General features: G+C 30.3%; 2 protein-coding genes across 2 annotated transcripts; one reads left to right on the top strand and one right to left on the bottom strand.

Annotated features, from left to right (window-relative positions):
• The first annotated feature begins 5,342 nt into the window (after window positions 1-5,342).
• Window positions 5,343-8,802, top strand: LOC123921606. The gene is made up of 5 exons (XM_045974221.1): window positions 5,343-6,280; window positions 7,065-7,599; window positions 7,748-7,949; window positions 8,201-8,257; window positions 8,476-8,802. Exons 1-5 carry the CDS (start codon window positions 5,425-5,427, stop codon window positions 8,719-8,721), a joined length of 1,896 nt encoding a protein of 631 aa, XP_045830177.1. The 5' UTR covers window positions 5,343-5,424; the 3' UTR covers window positions 8,722-8,802.
• A 3,914-nt stretch (window positions 8,803-12,716) lies between these two features.
• LOC123921605 (F-box/kelch-repeat protein At1g80440-like) lies at window positions 12,717-14,338 on the bottom strand. The gene has a single exon (XM_045974220.1). It carries the CDS (start codon window positions 14,020-14,022, stop codon window positions 12,940-12,942), a length of 1,083 nt encoding a protein of 360 aa, XP_045830176.1. The 5' UTR covers window positions 14,023-14,338; the 3' UTR covers window positions 12,717-12,939.
• Between the last annotated feature and the right edge of the window lie 7,476 nt (window positions 14,339-21,814).

Below are 21,814 nucleotides of genomic sequence, written 5' to 3'. Positions count from 1 at the left end.
AGGGTTTTGGTCCAGATCAATATTTGGTACGGTTGAAGGAAAAAGAAATATCACCAAATTCTAGTGCCTTCCACTTTATATAATTGCCTTTCCAATTTACATCTTTACCCTTATTTCATCTTCTTAATTACCATACCTCATGTCCATTTACCATGTTGCCCTTGGGTCTAATTTTTTTTTTATTTTATTTTTCCCACTATTTCTCCAATATATATTTAAGGATTTTCTAAATTATGTACTAATTACTTTCCAAAATTCTGGAATGTTACATTCTACCTCCCTTAAAAAAAATTTCGTCCTCGAAATTTCGCACCACATTACAATCGAACATTCTGTTGTGTACTCTGATCAACTAATATCTCTGTCTGTCCTTTTAAGCCTTAGCATATTCCTCCCTAATATCTATCTCTATATACAACATAAAGTAACTCTTCCTCCACGTACGTAATCAATATACAAACACATTCACAACTTCAATAACCAATCTATATTTGCTATCCAACATTCGAACTACTTTAACTTAAAAAGTATGAAAAAAATAAAGTCTTAAAGTTGACTAATAATGTGAATTCTATTTCCCCTAAAGAACGCACAGTTGTTTTGTAAATACTAGGGGTAGTTTGGGAAAACTATTTTTCATCTTCTAAAGTGAATTCTGTTAGTTGAAGATGGTTTTCCCTCGCACCAGCACCAAACACGCACACTGTGGTACTATATAGACAACCTCTCTCTCTCTTTCAACCATCATTCTCTTCCCAAAATCCACTTCCTCACTCTCTCTCTCTCTCTCTCTCTCAGAGTCTCTCTCCGGAGAAGCTCTGCTTCTGAAGCTGGAGCTTATTTCATTACTCGTTCTCACACTCTGTTACTATTGAAGTTGTTTAAACGATTATTTGAACTTTTTCTTCAATCTCGCCGATTAATTGAACTTGTTTAAACGATTATTTGAGCTTTTTCTTCAATCTCGTAGTCGAATATTTTCAGCCGATTTATTGTTTAAACTGAAAATATAGAAAGCTCATTTTGTTAGTTGTTTTTTTCCACCAAATTAGATGACTCAACTAGGCATTGTAAATTCACCAAATTGTTCTGTGACTCAAATGTTATCTTATTGCATTGGCCATTTCTTTTAATTTGCTTTACTTGTTATCATTTAAGTTTATGTTTAGCAGACTTGAACTTTGAAAATGACTTATTAGAGCTTATCTACTGAGATAGACACTTGCTTGAATCATTTTGAATTTCTTTTATTGAATGTAATTATATGCCGTTTTGCAGCATTATTTCACAAACCTCATTATTGCTCAATTTCATTTTGAACTTGTTTAAACGTTTATTTGAACTTTTTCTTAAGAAAGAGGTTTGTGTTTCTTACTGCAGCAATGAAGCTGGAACTGATGATCAGGATACCGTGATGACTTCCAAAGAGGTGGAAGCTCTGGAGAATGACCTGAACCTTGCAAAGAGGTTTGAGATTCTCTTTGATTTCTCCTGTTTTTTGCTTTTTTTCCAATTTAGGAAAACTGTTAAGTTTGTTAGAGTTTCATTTCATTCTTTTTAATTTATGCTTGCTTGAATCATTTTGAATTTCTGTTAATGAATTATGCTGATTCTTAATTTATGCTGGAAACTGCAGTAACAAAGGTGAGAAGGCGACCGCTGAATTTGGAGGTGGTCCAACCAAGGAGGTTGGTGGTAAGTTATTTGGTACAGTCAATAAAAGGAGTGTCGTATAACTTTTTCTATTTTTTTAAGGCTAATTTAAGGAAGAACTCTGTTTAATTTTTCTGTATTCTTTTATCAGGATCTCTTGGATTTGAGGTCGGGTCTAAAGTCAACACTGGGAAAATTTTTCTCCCGAATATAGAGGATGTGATGACTGCTCGGGGGTGTGATGGTTGTCCGTTGAGAAGCATGTGTAAGAGGAAATTTGAACGTAAGGGGAAAACTGCTAAGGAGGTTGAAGAGTAATACTTTTCTATGCTTTTGCTGCCAAAACGCAGCTGCTATTGGTGCCACGACAAACTCATTTGATATGATTTTCTATAATATTAACAATCAATTTTTGACTGTGACTGGATAATGTCGCGCCGTGAAAAACGCCCGAGCGTGATTACGCGCGAAATGAAACACAGAATCGCCACCAAACACGCACACTGTGGTACTATATAGACAACCTCTCTCTCTCTTTCAACCATCATTCTCTTCCCAAAATCCACTTCCTCACTCTCTCTCTCTATCTCTCTCTCTATCTCTCTCTCTATCTCTATCTCTATCTCTCTCTCTCTCTCAGAGTCTCTCTCCGGAGAAGCTCTGCTTCTGAAGCTGGAGCTTATTTCATTACTCATTCTCACACTCTGTTACTATCGAGGTTGATGCATAATTGAAGTTGTTTAAACGATTATTTGAACTTTTTCTTCAATCTCGCCGATTAATTAAACTTGTTTAAACGATTATTTGAGCTTTTTCTTCAATCTCGTAGTCGAATATTTTCAGCCGATTTATTGTTTAAACTGAAAAATAGAAAGCTCATTTTGTTAGTTTTTTTCCTCTTCATACTCCTAGCTCACAAAGCTCATTTTTTTAGTTGTTTTTTTCCACCAAATTAGATGACTCAACTAAGCATTGTAAATTCACCAAATTGTTCTGTGACTCAACTGTTATCTTATTGCATTGGCCATTTCTTTTAATTTGCTTTACTTGTTATCATTTAAGTTTATGTTTAGCAGACTTGAACTTTGAAAATGACTTATTAGAGCTTATCTACTGAGATAGACACTTGCTTGAATCATTTTGAATTTCTTTTATTGAATGTAATTATATGCCGTTTTGCAGCTTGTTTAAACGATTATTTGAACTTTTTCTTAAGAAAGAGGTTTGTGTTTCTTACTATCAAAGGGGTTTGGGACTGATGATCAGGATACCGTGATGACTTCCAAGAGGTGGAAGCTCTGGAGAATGACCTGAACCTTGCAAAGAGGTTTGAGATTCTCTTTGATTTCTCCTGTTTTTTGCTTTTTTTTCCAATTTAGGAAAACTGTTAAGTTTGTTAGAGTTTCATTTCATTCTTTTTAATTTATGCTTGCTTGAATCATTTTGAATTTCTCTTAATGAATTATGCTGATTCTTAATTTATGCTGGAAACTGCAGTAATAAAGGTGAGAAGGCGGCCGCTGAATTTGGAGGTGGTCCAACCAAGGAGGTTGGTGGTAAGTTATTTGGTACAGTCAATAAAAGGAGTGTCGTATAACTTTTTCTATTTTTTTAAGGCTAATTCAAGGAAGAACTCTGTTTAATTTTTCTGTATTCTTTTACCAGGATCTCCTGGATTTGAGGTCGGGTCTAAAGTCAACACTGGGAAATTTTTTCTCCCGAATATAGAGGATGTGATGACTGCTCGGGGTGTGATGGTTGTCCGTTGAGAAGCATGTGTAAGAGGAAATTTGAACGTAAGGGGAAAACTACTAAGGAGGTTGAAGAGTAATACTTTTCTATGCTTTTGCTGCCAAAACGCAGCTGCTATTGGAGCCGTGGCAAACTCATTTGATATGATTTTCTATAATATTAACAATCAATTTTTTACTGTGACTGGCTAATGTTGCGCCGCGAAAAACGACCGAGCATGATTACGCGCAAAATGAAACACAGAGTCGCCACCGAACTTTATTTATTCCTAAAGAAAAAGGAAAATATCGATAAAACCTAAAAAAGGGCTAAGTCATGGTCATCGTAACCAATGTCGGGTTTGGGAGTCGATTATACAAGGGGAAGATATTAGCACCCCTCACATCTGTTGTACTCAACGGAAACCTTCTTATTAGCTTAGGGTCAAAAATTGTTTTTTAATTTGTTTGCATGCTTTTTTATTAATGTTTTGCTTTTATTTACATATTACCTTTTTATTCATCTATATACAAAAAAAGGGGGGAAAAAATTATTTTTATTATTTGGCTTGGCAAGAGTTGAATCTTGCTCCTACGTATTCCCGGGTGCGATGGGAAATTCAAAGCTCTCGTAGTTCTCGGGTAGAAAAATGCTTGGGTGTTGGTTGTTTTTAGCGAACAATGTTTAAGTCACATTAATTATTTAGTGGTTAAACGTATGCTTGTATGCTCGCGCGTGGGAGACTTAAGCGTTGTTTGTATCACGTCAGAACGGATAAAACATCCTTCATTTTTGAAAAGATAATTGTTTTTTTTATTATTTTTGATTTTGCCTCAAGAATTGATTCTATTTAAGTTAAAAACTAGAAATTGTATGTTATAATTTTATAATTGATTTTTACACTAAAATTTAATTTTCAACAACTTTTAACCAGAACCAATCTTACATATCCAAACATAAATCAATTCATGTTCAACTCAATGAATCAATTCATTCAAAATCAATTTTTTCTTAAAGCGGAACCGTTAACAAACCCACATGAAAAAAAAATAAAACTTTAAGAAACCTAATTGATTTAAAATAATGGGAAACTCCAAAACCCAACGACATTATGAAAACCAAACATTAAACCAACGAGAAAACCCCTTAAGTAGCTTAGGAACCTTTTGTTCAAGATTATGAGGTGCTGACTGAGATGTGAAAATCACATACAAAGTTTGCAAACTGTGCCTAAGCTATCTGGTTCAGAATCTTTCCATTTCTGAGGTTTAGGGTTACAGTTTGCTAAATTTGTTGAGAGAGAAGAGAAGAGAGATTTCTGAGTTAGTTTTAGAGGGTTTTTTCTAGGGGAGCTTCTACGGTGAAGTCACAAAAGTGATTTCTTTGGTTTGATTGTCAGACCGTCAATGTTAAGAAGAATTTATATCGGAACATATCGATCGTTTAGTGTTTAAGAATTTAATTAGTATATTGTGTTACAATTATTTTTTACACATTCATCTGATAATTTATTGTCACGAACGCCGGTTAATGATTATAATTGGATTTGTTTTATTTTATTGTTTCCTAATTATGCAATCAATTACTAAATTACAATTAAAAAAAAATTACTAAACTAAAATTATCATCCAAAAAATAACATGAATCAATAACAGAACATAGTCATTACATCAAAATATAAATAAAAATAGAACATAATCTTTTTACTCTTTACCAAAAAAATATAGAACAAAAATAGAGAATCTATATATCAATGTCATGCTATGTACCAATCAATCATCATCAATTCTTGAAAATTTTAATATTTCTTTTTCATACCTAACATCATAACAAATTATTTTAGTTGACCAACCAAACTAACACGTGCAATCTTCTCTTCTATATATCACTCTTGTTTCATTCATTTTGAAAACAATTATAGAAAAACATTCACATCTTTCTACATAGCTTGCAAAAAAAGATTTCATCAAGAATTCAAACATAGTTTTTCTTTACAATATTCATTCTTTGAATGTGACACATAGTTAAAGAAAATTTTAAATGGAGGAATGCAACAACAATAGAGGAGAATCTTCATCAAGATCAATTCAACAACAACAACAACATTCACCTTCGTTTCGAAGAAGAGAAAGCAAAGGTAATAGTAATGCACAGTTAACTTGGATTGGAAGCAACCGGTTAGTTTTATGGCTGATTTTGATTACCCTTTGGGCTTATCTTGGTTTTTTTGTTCAATCTAAATGGGAAGCTTATGAAAAAGAACAAGAACTTAAAGGGTTTGATTTTCATCTTAATAATCATCAAGATTTGGTTATCAAAAAAAGTTCTTTATTAGTTGATAATGAAAAAGTTGGTTTGAATAATCATAATCATATGGATGTTGTATTGGCCAAGAAAGGAGAAAATGGTAAAAATGGCTTAAAGAAAAGGAAGAATAGAAGATCTTTGAGAAGTAAACACAAGAGAGAATTGAAAGTTGAGAGCAGTATTGATGATATAGATGAAAAGGAGTTAGAAAAAATTCATCTTGTTGGTCCATTTGGTTCAATAGAGAACAAAATTTTGAAGCTTAGTAGTACTAATAATGAGAAGTGTTGTGGAAAATGTGACAAGAAAAGTGATTTTGCAAAAGTTATTTTTTCAAAGAGGTTTGTGTTGATATTTCATGAACTTTCTATGACTGGAGCACCACTTTCAATGATGGAATTGGCAACTGAATTGATGAGTTGTGGAGCAAATGTTTCAGCTGTTGTTCTTAGTAAAAAAGGTGGTTTAATGGAAGAGCTTATTAGGAAGAAGATTAAGGTGATTGATGATAAAGTTGATCATAGCTTTAAAGCTGCAAGGAAAGCTGATCTTGTCATTGCTGGATCAGCTGTTTGTTCTTCATGGATTGGTATGATTATGAATAGATTTATAAAGTTTCTTTGTTTTTGTTGTTTTCTGATTTTTTTAGTGTTTGAATGTTGTGTATTTATTTTAATTAATTTTCTGGATTATGATTTTTAAACTCAACAACCACTACATTAATTTAGTTTTTGATCAAAGTGGATATGTTAGTTAGTTGTTGTCACTCTTTAATAAAAATTATAGCTTCAACAGAAAGATTAAAAACTTGAAATAGTATAATTCTGTGTCATATGAGCATGTGCAACAATGTCAAAGGCTTGAGATTTGTTTGGATTGATTTATTATAGTTTATCCACTAGCATAAGTACTTGTGAGACTATTTCAAAGAGCTTATGGAAACAATCAAACAACTTATGACATGTTCTGTTAATAAGCTGTGTTGAACAACTTATTTCCATAAGCTCTATAAAAGTAGCTTATAGGAAGCACTTGTATGATACGCGTTTAAGCTATAAGAACTTAAGTTGTTTTCCAAACAGAGCCTTAATTTGATATCCTCATACTAATTCTTAAGTTTTTATGACTTTTACTTCTAATCATGTGATATAATTTATTTAATGTCAACACATTACAAAATGACATTTATAAAATCATAAATTCTTAGCCTTCTTATCATTCCTGCCATTGAGAGTTCATAAAATAAGTGATTAAGATTATACATGTTTTTATTTGATCTGCAATATATAACTGTATGAAAAGCCATGAGTATGTAAATAAGTACTTTTCTACAAAATGTCTTATTAGATCAACATTTTCTTGTGTGTTAACAGAACAATACATTGAATACTTTCCTTCTAGTGCAAGTAAAGTTGTTTGGTGGATTATGGAAAACCGAAGAGAGTACTTTGATCGTTCAAAACACGTTTTGAACAAAGTAAAGATGTTGGTTTTTCTTTCCGAATCGCAATCTAAGAAATGGCAAAAATGGTATGAAGAAGAAAACAGAAGACTTAGATTCCAGCCAGCAATTGTTCCATTGTCTGTTAATGATGAACTTGCTTATGCAGCCGGAATTCATTCCTCGAGTACTTCCGATAAAATCAATGAGAAGAGGAAATTTTTGCGCAAAACAGTCCGAAAAGAATTAGGCTTGAATGATAATGATATGCTTGTGATATCTCTAAGTAGCATCAATCCTGGAAAGGGTCAGTTATTATTTCTTGAATCAGCAAACTCAGTAATAGAAAATGAATCATTTCAAGAACATCATAAGAAAAAGCAAACTTTATCACAAGTTACTTTGGCTAGAAGATATCATATTAGAAAATTGTTGCCAATGATGAAGGATAGCAATTCTATAAACAGGTTTGTTTCGTCCCTAAATACTCAAATTAGTCTTTGAAATCGTAGAACTATATCAATCTAGTTCCTCATGTTATCGATATTTCAAAATGATCCCTAACGTTGCAAAATAGTGTCCTATTGATGTATGTATATTTTGGTATGTTGACAGTAACAGTGGAAAAATGAAACAATCTCTGAAAGTTCTGATTGGTTCTGTTGGATCAAAGAGTAACAAAGTGGATTATGCTAAGAGTATGATAAGTTTCTTGTCACAACATTCAAACTTGTCAAAATCAGTTCTGTGGACTCCAGCTACAACACATGTTGCCTCACTTTACTCTGCTGCTGATGTTTATGTCATAAACTCTCAGGTAAAATATTGATTAAATTATTTATTAAGAGGTAGAATTTGTTTTCGTCATAACATAGGTAATTGTATAAGTTTTTGAAAGAGCTTATAAGTTACTTCATTTCCGTTCCTTTTTACTTGTCGGACACGTAATGTTTAGGTTCAATATAATTTTACCTTGCAAATTGCTTTCTCTGATTTGAACTCTTCATTTATACTATCTTGAATTTTTTTAGCTTCTTCATATGTGCTAATTTGCAAAATGATGAATAGGGATCGGGAGAAACCTTCGGACGCGTGACAATAGAAGCAATGGCATTTGGTCTTCCGGTATGTCATTTGTGTAATATCACCAACGTTTTACAAATTTAAATATATTTTTGCCTATTTATAATTGTAGGGACTAAATCGTCCGACTTTAAAATTTCAAAGAACAGTTTAGTGATTTCGTCTCTTGAATAGCTATATGTCCCATTTAACTAGTTCATAAATGTGCATGAAGATAATCCAAACATGTCTTTACTAGTTCATATTTTTATTCTATTTAGGTGTTAGGAACAGATGCTGGTGGAACAAAGGAAATTGTGGAGAATAATGTGACTGGTCTTCATCATCCTATTGGACGTAAAGGGAATCATATTCTTGCAAAAAATCTTAGGTTTTTACTTGAAAACCGATTTGCAAGAGACAAAATGGGAATGAATGGAAGAAAAAAGGTGCAAAGGAAGTACTTGAAGCAACACATGTATAGTAAATTTGTAAAGGCTCTTGTTAGATGTATGAGAAGCAAATAATTTCTTCTCACATGTAATATTCTTTTTGATCCAAAGATTTAGTGTATCTCAAAGTTTTCATGTATGGTCTAATGACGGTCGTAGTGTGTGGTTGCTTCTGGCCAAATAGTTTTTTTTTTTTTGATACATTTGAAAATTGAATTTGAGAGTAGTAGATTCATCCATTTTGATTCTCTTTTTTGTTGTAAAGATTCTCTTTTTTCTAATTCATGATTCTGATAACTAATCAAGATCAACTTAAAAGCTCAAATAGCACTTACCTATTGTTAGACATTAGTATGTATCTATATTACTTGTTGCAATGTGAGTACTTTAATGAGGGGGGTATTGAAAATTAAAGAGGGTAGTAGTAGTAGTAGTAGTAAATGTTACAAAAGTCAGTATATATGGGCTATGGGGGTAGATCTATGGGGGTGGGGTGGGAGGGGGAGTGTTGATTACAATGTCTATAAAAGAGCATGTGATGGCTTCCCTGTTCTTTATTTTTCTCTTCTTGTTTGATATGGACTAAGGTCCTATATATTTGCAGCTTTTCAATTCAGATATAGGTTAGTGCTTTAATATATCACCAACCAATAAATGATGTAAGGAGGAGACAGAAAAATGAAGAAATTGACAATATTCACTCTAACTCTAATTATGTTACTATATTTTAGACATAATTAAGTCAAGACTTAAAAAAAAAATTACAATAATTTTTTATTTATTTTAGAAACTTAAATGTTGTGAATACTAATTAAAAATAAATAATTAATATTTCAAAAAATAGATAATAGATAATTCACACTCAATTAATATTTTTTTTTCAATCTGGTTCCTCATGTTTTGGATATTTCAAAATGATCCCTGACATTGCAAAATTTTGACCAGATTTGTCCGTCAAGATATTAATATTTTGCAATTTTGGTGATCATTTTGGAATATTGTAATCAAATAGTGTCCTATTGATGTATGTATACTTTTTATGTTGACAGTAACAGTGGAAAAATGAAAAAATCTCTGAAAATTTTGATTGGTTCTGTTGGATCAAAGAGTAACAAAGTGATGGTCCATTGATTCATAGTACACTTCAATAAATAAAAAAGGCTAAGGCTAGGTAGAACTCTCTTTATTTCTCTGTTTCTTTAATTTTGTTATGATGAAGTCTTTAAGGTGCTCGATATTTTTGTGATAACAATATGGCTTCAAGTTCAAACCATTGTAGCTAGGCTTCCCCATTCTTTATTTTTCTGTTCTTGTTTAATGGACTAACCTAAGTAAAGTCCTATATAGGCTAGTGCTTTAATATACCACCAACCAATAAATGATGTAAGGAGGAGATAGAAGAATGAAGAAATTGACAAGTCACTCTCACTCTAATGATGTTATTATGTTTTAGACATAATTAGGTCGAGACTTAACACAGGTACAACAGATCAATTAACGTAACATAAAAGATTAAATTGAAACTTCATAATATCGGGATATCAAACTAAAAGTGTGAAAAGTAAAATAAAACATGAGGGACATACGAAACATAATTGATCCATTAGAAAGTGTGGTTTATTTTACCTGAGCAAAACGGTCGTGGCCGTTGGAACATCTCTTAAATTTCTATGATCGTTGGGAATGAACGAGACGAAATTCTAAAGAGGGATCACAAATTGCCCTATTTGTGGGACAGGTGGGGAGGACGTTTTGCCATGCTTTGAAAGATTGTAGTTGGGCAAGATTTGTTTGGTCTGTTAGGCCATATAAAAAATTGTTCATAGTTTTTTCGAGATATTCAAGTGGGTTCAATAAAAAACACTAGGTTGGGCTTCAATTCGTTAGTGTTCCTATATTATGGACCCGTTTGGATTAACTTATTTTTGAGCTTATACAAACAGTTTATGCAATATAAATTAGGTTTTATGCTATTTTTTAAGTTCACACTAGTGAAAATTGTATTTTTATAAGCTATTTTATCATAAACTACCTTGACAAACTTATAATAATACATAAAAATTGCATAAGTTGTTTGCATAAGCTCAAAAATAAGCTAACCCAAACGGGACTTATGTATAACTAAAATCCCTACTACTCATAGACGTTAGATAGTCCATTTCTAGGTCTCCCTTTTTAATCGACGTTATTACAGATTTTTTTAGTTTTTTCATCTCTAATGAAGAAAAACTCGTCACACTCTTTCATTCACGATTTTTTATTCTCGTCGCTTCAAAACCTCACCGTATAATTTTTTTTGAAACAGAACCTGTGAGGTGCATATTAATCTTAAAGCTAAAAACTATATGGTGGGATACTATAGTATATACCATATTTTAAGGTAGTATGATTCAAAAGTAACTGGTCTAGTGTTTAAAAGAAAACATGAAACTTATTTCATTGCTTGTTTTGGCAAGTCACCAATTGGGTGGAGAGACGGATTTGAGTGAATGAATTTAAGTGGCAAACAAACAAAATCAACTAACAGAACAAAGAGGAATAATAAAATGTGCTAATTGCATAAAAAGTTTGGGCATTACCCAAAAATATGGAATAAGTGGAAAAAAATGTGGCTCTTAAATCGGTTTGAACATGTACAAAATATTGAGAGAAAAGTAGTCTCGTAGTTGATACTTGCTTGGCTAGTCTCGTATGAGTTTGAACATGAAACTTTTTATTTTTTTTTAAATTTAATGTTCGTTGTCCAACTCTTTTTCATTAAATTAAAAAAAAAATTGTAATTTTTATTATATAAATATAGGATAATTCATATAAGATTTTCTAAAGATAATTAGTTAATACTAATAACAATCTTTTTACAAGAAAAAACTAATTCAATTAATTCATTAAATATACTCTTTTATTATTCTTTTTTTTACAATAATTATATTATATACGTATAAATTGGGATTTTAAAATGAATTTAATTTATATACATCGTCAGTGTAAAGTTATTTTACACATGCATCCAATAATATACTGACACATCATGTATGATATTTAAAAACATATGATGTGTCACATTCATTAAATGATGTGGCAACGCATCATTGGATGTATGTGTAAAGAATCTTTACACCGACAATGCACAACAATTAATTAACTCTCTTCTTCAAAAAAAAAACAATTAATTAACTCTTTCAAAATTATCATATTTTTAGGAGTAAAATTTTTAGTCATTAAATTATTTGACAAAAAATTAATCCCTTTAATTTATTATTATTATTATTACTTAATTAATAATTAATTAAAACTTGGTTGAGTAATAGTAAATCAAACAAATTGAATTGACACAAATTATTAAACTTCTACGGATTGACTTTTACATACAATGTGTCTCTTCTTATCTCTAATTAAAAGAAGTTACCTGTCAAAAAACATAATCTAACGGAATTAGCATAGTAAAAGCATGCCTCGACATGTTAACAAGGATTGCGTCTATAAATAAATAACAATTTCATTTTCATGCCATAAAAGACAACAAAACTTGTACATAAAGACAACTCCGTATGTTAACTTAATTTACAAGGTAACGTACACATTTCACCTATACTACGTAGTACTGATATTCTATATCAAGTTACCTTTTTAATTTCATGAAAATTAAAGGTCAAAGCCCAACACTAATTAACTAAATGCTGTTATTAGATAGTAGAATAGAACATTCCAAAAATTAGCAAAATTTGAAAGCAATATTTTATACTAATAAAATTGAACATCAATTATCATACACCAATTCACAATTAAACTGTTTGGTCCAGTCATAAAAAACATTGCTTACAAAAAAAATATTGCTCGAAAATTCTTGATGAAGATAAGAGGTCAAAACCCAACACCAATAACTAAAAGCCGTTATTACTTACTATTAGATAGAATATTCTAAAAATGAGTAAAAAGAAGTTCAAGGAATATTTTAAAACAAAATCGAACATCAAATTGCTCGAATAAAGATAGTGTCGCGATCAATCGTACAAACGCCAATTCACATTTAACCGATTAAAGAGTGTTGCGATCAATCCTACAAACACCAATTCACAATTTAACCGATTAAATCGTCTAAAATTCAGTCTTAAAAAACATTGCTTGAAAGTTCTTGATGCCTATGTGCTTGGATCAAGCTATCCATAAACCATAGAGTTTTGGCCTTTGGAATAGAAAAACATAGTTCCACTTGAACTTCCACTAATAAAATTCCAAAATATCATATTTATAGTATAGTATATATTCAAAAAAAAATTAGAAAAAACCATATCCCTAAATTTCTAAAACACAACCGGTTTGAACATGTCCCTTAAACCCATCTGGACAATCCAATTTCCTCCAATTATTATTACTCTTTTTCACATCAAAAACATAACCCATATGCACTTCACCATAGCCACTTGAACCAATCACAACCACAACTCCATCAAACGCTCCGACATACGCCACGTTGCGTATCTCATCAGGAACCTTACCCATCCTCTGCCACGTGTGACCCCGCATCGCAACTAAATCTCCGCCGTAACACATATAAACACTCTCATCATCATCACCACCGTCCACCAATGTCATAGGACACGTGGCACAATCCAAAAACTCTTCCTCAACATGACCCCACTTCCACGTCATAAAATCAAAAGCTTCCGCACTTCTCTCAAACCTTCCTTGATTCTCCGTCGTGTAACCACCGACTACAATAAACCTCCCACGGCGGAACACCGCCTTACACTCGTCACGCTCCGACGACATATTTGGCAATTCAACCCATTTATCTTCCACCACATCATATGCCAACGCAGACCTCAGCGCATTTTTCTCATCGTCATGACCACCGGCTACAAAAATTGTCCGGTAGTTATCCGATGAACAAGCGAAAAATGTGCGAGGTCCACCAGGCATGTGGGTCCCACTGCGCCATTTGGCCGACAAGAAATTATAAACAAACACTGAATTTGATGCTTTCCATGTATATGTATCCAACCCACCCAATACAACAAGATCATAACCAACACATGCTAACTGACACATCACCGGTAACCCTGAACCATAACCGGGTGGAGCCGGTAATTCACTCCAAAAACCCGTTTCCGGTTCAAAAACACTGAGCTTATAAACCGGGTTTGTTAATCTTTTTGTCGAACCGGTTTCTGTTTTCTCCGGTTCAACTTTTGCTTGAACCATAACTAGAACTTTCTGAGCTTGTCCTGTTCTCCGCCGTTGACGGTGAAACTCCGGCGTATGTATCTCCGTCTTCCACCCTTTACAAACCGCTGCCACAGCTGGAAACTGTTGGTATGAAACCCGAAGTAAACAGTCTCGGGCCACATCTTCGGGTAGACCCGAAATAAGCTCCATGATATAAAAAACTTTAGAATTGAAAATTTTATTATTGAAATTTCAGAGTGAAAACGTATATGAAATGATGAATTAACAAACACCCATTAATTAGAAAGGAAGAAAGATGAGATTTTTGAAAAAAAAAATTGAAACTTGATTGAAAGAAAGAAGAAGGGTATTTGTGGTATTTTAGTATGTTTTTGAATGAGAATTTTGAGGAGAGGAATTATGTGAAGTGGGGTTTGGATATTGTTTGTTGTGTTGTGGGGTGAAGAGTGAGGAATGAGATTTATAGAAGATAAGAGGGGTGCACATGGGTATGGTGATTGCATTAAAGACAAGTTGTGAGTGAAAAAGAGATAACTATAATAAGTGCTTCTAGAAGGGTTTTGATTGAGAAGCATTCTAGAAGGGTTTTTGAGGATTGTGAAGCTGAACATGTTGAGAGGGACATATAAGCTTTTTTAAAATTTAAATTATTGAAAAGGCAGCAACGACTTTTACTATGCATTTGACAGCAATTTAGTGTTCATCTCAATTTACCATTTGTTTATTGTTTATTATGAATCAACAAAGTTCATCTATATCATCAAAAACAAAAGAAAGTTTATAGCATTTTATATAATCAAATGAATTATACATATTTGGTACACCATTATTTATTTATATGGTAAGGTTTTAGTGAGTTGTTTTCATTTTTTTTATTATATTAGTGAGGGTAAATTTGTCAACCACAGAAAAATGGCCCTTTATCTTCTATAACAATATATAAAGGGGATAAGGGAGTTTGGGCTGGATTTTTTTTTGGTCTATTTTGCCCTTAACTTTCTTTATGGTTTTTTAATTATTTCATAATTGTCCTTAACTTCCTCTCTTTTTTTTTATGGTTTTTTCATCTATATCTATTCTATACTATATCTATAACAATATATAAAGGGGATAAGGGAGTTTGGGCTGTATTTTTTTTGGTCCATTTTGCCCTTAACTTCCTTTATGGTTTTTTAATTATTCCATAATTGCCCTTAACTTCCTCTCCTTTTTTTATGGTTTTTTCATCTATATCTATTCTATACTATAATATATAAAAATAATACATGAGTTTTGGGGTAGAATTTTCATAATACCAACATTACCCTTGCTTTTTTTTAGTAGCAACAAAAAAAATTTATTAATAAACTCACCATAACATAAGGCGTATCTTTTTTTTTTGGGTACATAAGTTAGACACAGGCAGGCGCGGTGGCCCGCTAGTTAGTTATAATCTCAATGAATGGTTATGTTATGTTACCTAAACTCGTTTTATAATGGCATAATTAGTTATATTGCCACATAACCTAAAAAGTTGATAATTGATATGCAGATGCAGTTTGGAATCGCAATCTTTACATTTTAACACATAGGATCCGTTTGAAAAGCACATAAGATAAATCTCTATAACCGATTATTATAGCTTATAAAAAAATTATTTGAAGAATAGTATCTTGGGATCAACTAATCGAAGAGACACATATATTTTCTATAATCCAATTTAGATGTAGGAGAAGCTTTAGCTATGCGGAATGCTATGAAATTTGCAACAATATATATTTTGTGAATCTTATAGCATAATCAGATACTTCAAATGTGGTCATCAATAATCTCCCTACTAGGTTCGAGGATAACCAATTTACACTAAAAAATTATACAAGAATATTCTTGTAGTTCTGTTTCTCCTAGCCTCTGTTCGTCTTGTACAGAGACCGGTTATTATTAATAATAATATATATTTTGTTGTTAAACAAATAAAGAAGAATATTTTTAAAAAATTATTCTTAATATGTGTTTGTGTGAGTTTTGCGCTACTATTTAAAAAAATAAAATAAAATACTAACGATATATACTTCATTCGTTCCTTTTCAAGTATTGTTTTAGATTACTACACACATGACAATGTAAAAGTTTGATCACTAATATCTTTATCTATTATACAAAATTATGAAAAATTTTGTCGAGATAAATTGAACAATATCTTATATACTAACATTAGTTTTTATATATTAATAAAAAAGTTTTAGTCAAAGTAGATTATATAAATAATGTACAGTAGTCAAAAAAAAAAAAAACAGAAATAGTATAATTATTGCACAATTTTAACTTTTAAAATATCGTGTAGAAAAGTATATATTTTTGGAAAACCACACTCAAGAAAAGAATAAAGAGAGCACCGATATTTTTTTGGGTGTATTGCATGAAACTTTTTATATGGTCATCAATATATTTGAGTATAGCTTGTACTTTTTGTTTTGAATCACATTTCATTATAAAGATCCACAAACAAGGAGACAGAGACAATATAACAGAAATATGATGATGTTTTCTTTTCTAATTGAAATTAGATGCACGATATATGCTGCAATACATACTTTTCTTCTAGAAACATTAATCACTACACTACACCGTATATAATCATCTACGTCTCTTTATTAATGAGTGTATATTTGAATAAAACTAAACTATTATGAGAAACTCATAATATAGAAAAATAAATAAATTAAAACAGTCATATTGTTTTTTATCATTTCAACCAAAACAAATTAAATTGGGTTTTGATGTTGATGTCTTTGTTTGGTCTTTCAATTTAGTTGTGGTTTTTACTAGTAACAACAACGAGAAATCTAATCCACTAATAAATAGCTACAATGAATATTACTGAAAGAGATGAAATTCAAACTTAAAATTTTCAAATCAAAATACTTCATCTGTTCTAAAATATAAACAAAAATGAGTCAAAAAATTTTGATATATTTGGTTAAAAAATTGGACTAAATACATATCCACTTTAAGACTTATTTTTACCTGTATTTTGCGACAGAGGAAGTATATATATTCAAACTAAATATTAGAAGCTTCCCACCGAAATATTTAACACAAAATTCCAATCTATATTATTCAAGTCACAACTTTCTATATGAATACTTTTCATATATATTGGACTATTAATATATAACTATTCCGTTCACCAATTTCTATAGAACAATTTATAAAGAACTCAAGAATTCAAGAAATCATGATTTCAATATTTTTGTCTAAAAAAGAAAAAAGAACCATTTTGCATTATACAAATAAAATAATCTTGACATATATATCAGCAAAAATAAACTCAAATTTAATGGTGAAAAAACTTCTAAAATTCTATGAAACAAAAGACTATATTTTTTATAATTAAAAATAGAGACTAAAAAATAATAAATCAATATAATTAATAAGAAGGTTAAAATTGCATTTAAGATTATTATATATTGTTGAGATTTTTTAAAAAATTTATTTAAGATTATGACAGAACAAATCTAAGAATCCAAATGGCCTTTGACAGCATCGAATTGAGAGTGATAATGATAGCATATGACTCCCAACCAAATTTGTTAACAAAGAAAGTGTATAGCAAAGTTTTTGGTCCTATTAGGACCCATACAGATAATTCCAACTTGAATATAAAGCAAAGGTCCCGGGGTCATTTTATGTCAATTTCTTTTATTAAAAAGAGGAGACGGTATTTCAAAATTCGGCAGTTAAATAAATAAAGTCTGATTAACAATTATTTTTATTAAAAATTAAATTCAAATTCTTTTAAATAATTCATTTTACTGAAAACTTACAAATCATTTGAGCCTATTTTTTTTTGTTTTACTAGCCTAATATCTTAAATTGCATAAAAATGTCGGTGTTGTTTTTGTAACACAATTTATACGTGAGGAGTGCTAGGTACATACCCTCTAACACACTCGTTTAAACACACACTACAATCAATTAATGACGCATCACCCATTTTTTTAATTATCACCTTATAACCGGTTGTGCAAGTTGGAGAATTAATTTTACATTTTCATTTTCTTTTTAATATATTTTTATTATTTAAATTGTAAATTTTTCAAATTGCAACTTGTTATCCTGTAACTTTACCCTCCACATACCAGCAACAACAAGCATCAAAACCCCAATCGACTAATACCATTGTTTAGAAACATATAAATCATGTAGATCTATAAAACAAATTTCAGAAACAGAATAGTTTAGAATCAATTAAATTGTAAATCAATACCGAGCAATCTGATGCTTGATTCTACTGTTAATACCAAGTAAATCCATAGAAATTGATTTCGTTTGAATGCAACTGTGGAAACGAACACCAAATCTCGCGATAAAAACGATGCAATAAAAAAATGTGTTAGAGGGTGTGTCTCTAGCTCTAATGTTTTAGAAGACACTACACAAAAATCCTATATTGCCATCACGTTTTAAAAACCTAAAAGCAGATCATTTTTAGTGCCTACCATAAATAATAAATACATCAACACATTGCAGACACATTATGTGAGTTATATTTCCTTGTAATATAGTACTGGACCATCTTATGTGAGTTATGAATTTACAATTTTTAAAAGTTGTAAATTTTTAATTGGTAGTTAGTTTGATTTATAATTAATGGTCCGGATTTGAATTGAATTTCATAGTTATGTGTATTTAAAATGTGTGAATTAAGGTGTTGTTTAAATTAACTTATTTTTTAGCTTATGCAATATAAATTAGATTTTATGCTATTTTATAAGTTCACATTAGTAAAAATTATATTTTTACAAACTATTTTATCATAAACTACCCTGACAAACTTATAATGATACTACATAAAAATTGTATAAGCTATTTGTATAAGCTAAAAAATAAACTAATCCAAACGGAGTCTAAGCCTTGTACCAGGAAAAAAAAATAGTTTAGTTGCTAATTTTATTTTTGTCAAAGAGTTTAGCCACTAATTTACTATAAAAAAAAAAAAAAACTTATATGGCATCCAATTTCAAATGGAGCTTTGATTTATTGTCTAACCTACTATAATTAGACTTCAAATCCTAATTAATACTACTATAATTTCACGAGTACTAGAAAACGGTCAAAAGTTACATGAGAATCGACAAGTGTCACTATTTGAAGCTATTAGTACATATGCAGGCACATGTTGATTCAAATTAGTGATCAATCACCACCACCAATTGTTGGTTTAGCATGCACTATTAAATCACAGTTATAGAAGCTAAGCTCGTCATTTTGTGATATGCTAAGTATATATAAAATGGACCACCATGTTCTTTCCGCATATAGAGTGACATTGTAACAACTTGAATATGATATCTAAGATACGTGGCAAAGCTCCATAAGCAAATTAATCAGTTTTTTTTTTTAAGAGAAGCAAATTAATCATCTGTTAATTAGTTCATACATCAATATAATTCTTTACATTTGCTTCGATAACCCGAACCCAAAAAATTATAATGATTCTGATCCTATCTACTATCAGATATTATTAAAAGGTAAAATAGAATGTTTTTATGAATTTAGCTACATTAATAGGAATATTACATTTATATGTAGGGTCGAACGCTTCATTTGTCCATTTTAAATGTAAATTTTTTAGTTATTAGACTAATTAAAAAAAAGGTTTAAATTAGCATAACAATGGGTGATGCTTCAAAATTTACAAGATTATGCTATTCATCAATTTTTAGAAAGAAAAAAGAAACTTATGAAATGTGAATATTTTTTGGATTTACTCCTAACTTTTTGGGCAAATCAGGTACAGTTAAGTAAAACCAAATTTAATAGGTAAAGTAAAGTAGTGGAAATGAAATGACCCACTAGTCACTCTCTAGTTAGTGGAAACCAGCAACCACTCATATCTATTGATCAAACTTTTTTGGTAGCATAGAAAAAGAGGAGAGAGAATTAAAAACACGGGAACCTATGTACTTGGACTAATGTTAGGTTAAATATATGTATTGATTTTCGTGTTTTTATTTTTCTCTTATCTTTTTCTCTCTACCAAGCAAAGTATTTTAGTTTAACATTCCTTTCAAATTTGTACTTTTTCCCGAAAATTATACAAAAATTCATTCAATTTGGTATCGTAGTAAAAGTACTACTACTATTTTTCTGTAACATTTTTCTCCCACTAAAATTTAAACCTTCAATTTGTTTTTGACAGATGGTTCAACCATAATAAAAAATATGAAGCTAATGAAATGTGCAGGGAGAGATTTTTCGTTTGATTTACGATGAAATTGAGCATCGAACTTAGAATCTAGAACTTTTAGTATATTATTTAAAATTTTCACCATTAAACCAACTTAGAATCTAAAACCTTAGCATATTATTTAAAATTTTCACCATTAAACCAAATCTAATGGTTTCAAAAGGATTGACTTCTCTCGTAATATTTACATTTCTCATAGTTTGCCTATAAATCATATTTATGTTAACTTTTAATTTTATTTTTTTTATAAATAACTTTTAATTTTCTTTCCGAAAAGTAAAGGGATAACACGTATGACCACGGTTATATTTTATAACTCTTTTACAACATGTATTAACTGAACTAATTGTGCATATATATTTTTTCCGTATTAAAATATAAACAAAACTAATTTTAAAAAATTTAATGTATTTAATTCAAAAATTTTAAATTATTTTTTGCTTATATTTTGAGACAAAATAGTGCGTGTGATTTTTATTGGATTCCCTTATTAATTTGAATTTAATTAAATTCTTCGGTCACTAGATATTTAACATAAGTTTTATTGTAAATGATGTTGTAGATTGTTGTTTTTTGAGATCTTATACAAGTTTCTTGCTTAATCTATTAGTTTTTCATCATCCACCTCAAAAAAAAAATCAATATCTATATACTAGTAAAAAAATTCATTATAATAAGTCTTACTATTGTGTTGATTATTAAATAAATATAGTCAAAATTCAGATCATCACAGCATACGGTTTGAATCAAACCTCTTTTTTTTTCTCTTTCTTTCAGACAAGTGGTTTGAACAAACATCTAAGATGTGTTTTATTTTAAGTTATTTTTATAGAAATTTGGAAATAAAGAAAAAGGAAATGAATAAATTCGTGTATAATTTATCAACTGACTTACTTATCATAAAAGTTCCTGTAATCAAATATCAGACCGCAAGAGGAGCACGCTCTCAGGTTACAAGTTAATATTAATGCACCAACCTAAGTGAGTTAGTACGTTCCCGTAAATAGTTAAAGGAGAATGTTAACTTGTGCCCTTAAGGCACATGTTAAGGAAGCAAAAATAGAAATTATTAAATGCTAATTTGTGCATTTTAACTTTTGAAGCATTAAATTTCTTGTATCATTAAATGATGAATTTCTATTTTGGTATATCTTAACATGTGCCCTAAGGGCACATGTTAACAAGACCCATAGTTAAATATTAGTCAAACATTTTTTATAAAGTTAGAATAATTCAAAAGCTAGCTTGTGCTTCAATTCAAAATAATTAAATGTCTTATGTTATAAAGTCAATGCATGATTCGTCCAAACTATATATATGGTCTAATTGCACAAAGATGACTGGACTAAAAATTATTCAGAAGATTCTATAGGAAGATAGATTTCTTTTTGCTTCATACTTACAAGAATCTATTAATTGGATACGGTTTTCAAGTCTATTGAATAACTTATGTATTTAATTTATAATATAATTTATGATTCCCGAACTAGATTAAGCGGTTAAGTGGATCAGATACTAATTGTGAGAAAAAAAATTAGTTATTCAATAAATCTAAAAATAAATATTTACTTAAATATTAAACTAGAAGGAGCAGTAACAAAATTGTGAGATGCTCGTCTTAAAAACTTTATTCTATATTAATTATTTTAGACTATCTAATAGATGTGTCAAAAAAGTCTAACTAATAGGAGTAAATTCAATTGCAATATAAATGTAAAAGTTTTTTTTTTTCAAGATGTAAAAATTGTA

Source organism: Trifolium pratense, linkage group LG4, assembly GCF_020283565.1.
Source record: "Trifolium pratense cultivar HEN17-A07 linkage group LG4, ARS_RC_1.1, whole genome shotgun sequence".
NCBI classification, from domain to species: Eukaryota; Viridiplantae; Streptophyta; class Magnoliopsida; order Fabales; family Fabaceae; genus Trifolium; species Trifolium pratense.
This window is presented reverse-complemented; position numbering and strand designations above follow the sequence as displayed.